Genomic DNA, 1295 nt, shown 5'->3' with positions numbered 1-1295 from the left:
GGCACGGGCGAAAGCCTCCATCTGCGGGCTGTGAGCCAGCAGTGCCACAGCCGGCGCCCTGCCCGGCGGCGTGGGGCCGGCCACGCAGGCCCCGGAGCCTGCCGCTGAGGGGACTGCTGTGCTCTTTCCAGCGCTGCTTCGTGTGCGGGAAGATGGGCGCCGCCATCGCCTGCCGGGAGAAGGGCTGTGACCGCAGCTTCCACCTCCCCTGCGCCTCAGAGGGTGAATGTGTCACCCAGTTCTTTGGGCTGTACAGGTAAGGGCTGCCCGCCCTCGTGCAGGAGCCTCCTCGTCTTCACGCCCCCTCCTGCCAGCAAGTGGGGAACCCCCCGCGACACTTCCCAGCAGCCTGCCGCAGCCAGAGCCCGAGCCCAGACAGGGTCTGCAGCTCCTTCACAGCTGCTCTGCCCTCTTCGCCATCGCCATTGCCAGGAAGGGCTCAGCACTTCTCACCTCACATCGCCCACCCCTTCCATCTTCCCCCCAGGTCCTTCTGCTGGCAGCACCGCCCAGAGCAGGCAGTGCAGGCCACTCCGGAGCACAACAGCACCTGCATCATCTGCCTGGGCCTCGTGGAGGACAAGAAGTCCTACCACACCATGGTGTGCCCCGCGTGCCAACGCGCCTGGTTCCACCGGAGCTGCATTCAGAAGCAGGCAATCCACGCTGGTGCCTGCTTCCGCTGCTTGCGTTGCCAAAACAAAGATAAGTTTGTGATGGAAATGCTCAGCATGGGGATTCGGGTCTCCAAGAGGTTGGTTCTTCTCTCCCCACCTCACAAGATGTCAGGTGCAAGCGTGGTGCCAGGCCAGGGACTGCCCTGGCAGGCCTGGCCTTCTGCTGTCCCCCGACTCCTGTGCTCTGCTTGACGGAGGGGCTGGAGACGGGGTGGGGGCAGTAGGGCGGGGATGGCCTGCATCGGCCTGCATCTGGGACAGCAGGGCCACAACACTTTCCCTTCCTTCTCCAGCAGGCAACCGTCACAGGAGAGCGCCCCAGCCTTTAGGCTGGTCTATCAGAGGCCCACCCGCTGCAATGCCCGCAAGTGCCTTTGTCTGGGAGGCAGGGAGCAGGCAGAGGAAGAGGGGTGAGTTGCCCAAGCAGCAACCTAGGGCTCTGCACGGGATCTCTGTCTCCCCACGTGCTTGGCGAGGAAGGACTAAGAGGAAGGGTTCTGCCGGGCATTCCCTTGCTTGCGTCACTTTGTCCTCACACAGCCCGCAACCCCTTTGCTTTCCCAGGTCCTGGCAACTGCTACTGTGCAGCTCCTGTGCTGCCAAAGGCAGCCACCGCGT

The 1295-nt window shown here is 64.2% G+C and overlaps 1 protein-coding gene across 1 annotated transcript in view; it reads left to right on the top strand.

Annotated features, from left to right (window-relative positions):
• Window positions 1–1295, top strand: part of LOC104131736 (PHD finger protein 7) — a 13285-nt gene that overhangs the window by 5264 nt on the left and 6726 nt on the right. The window contains exons 5-8 of the mRNA XM_035900508.1: window positions 132–256; window positions 488–754; window positions 971–1087; window positions 1242–1293. Of these exons, the coding sequence (XP_035756401.1) occupies window positions 132–256; window positions 488–754; window positions 971–1087; window positions 1242–1293 (561 nt within the window). The remainder of the gene's footprint in view (window positions 1–131; window positions 257–487; window positions 755–970; window positions 1088–1241; window positions 1294–1295) is intronic.

Source organism: Egretta garzetta, unplaced genomic scaffold (genome assembly GCF_000687185.1).
Source record: "Egretta garzetta isolate BGI_Z169 unplaced genomic scaffold, ASM68718v1 scaffold108, whole genome shotgun sequence".
NCBI lineage: Eukaryota > Metazoa > Chordata > Aves > Pelecaniformes > Ardeidae > Egretta > Egretta garzetta.
Note: the sequence above shows the minus strand (reverse complement) of the source record. Positions and strands in the feature narration are given on the sequence as shown.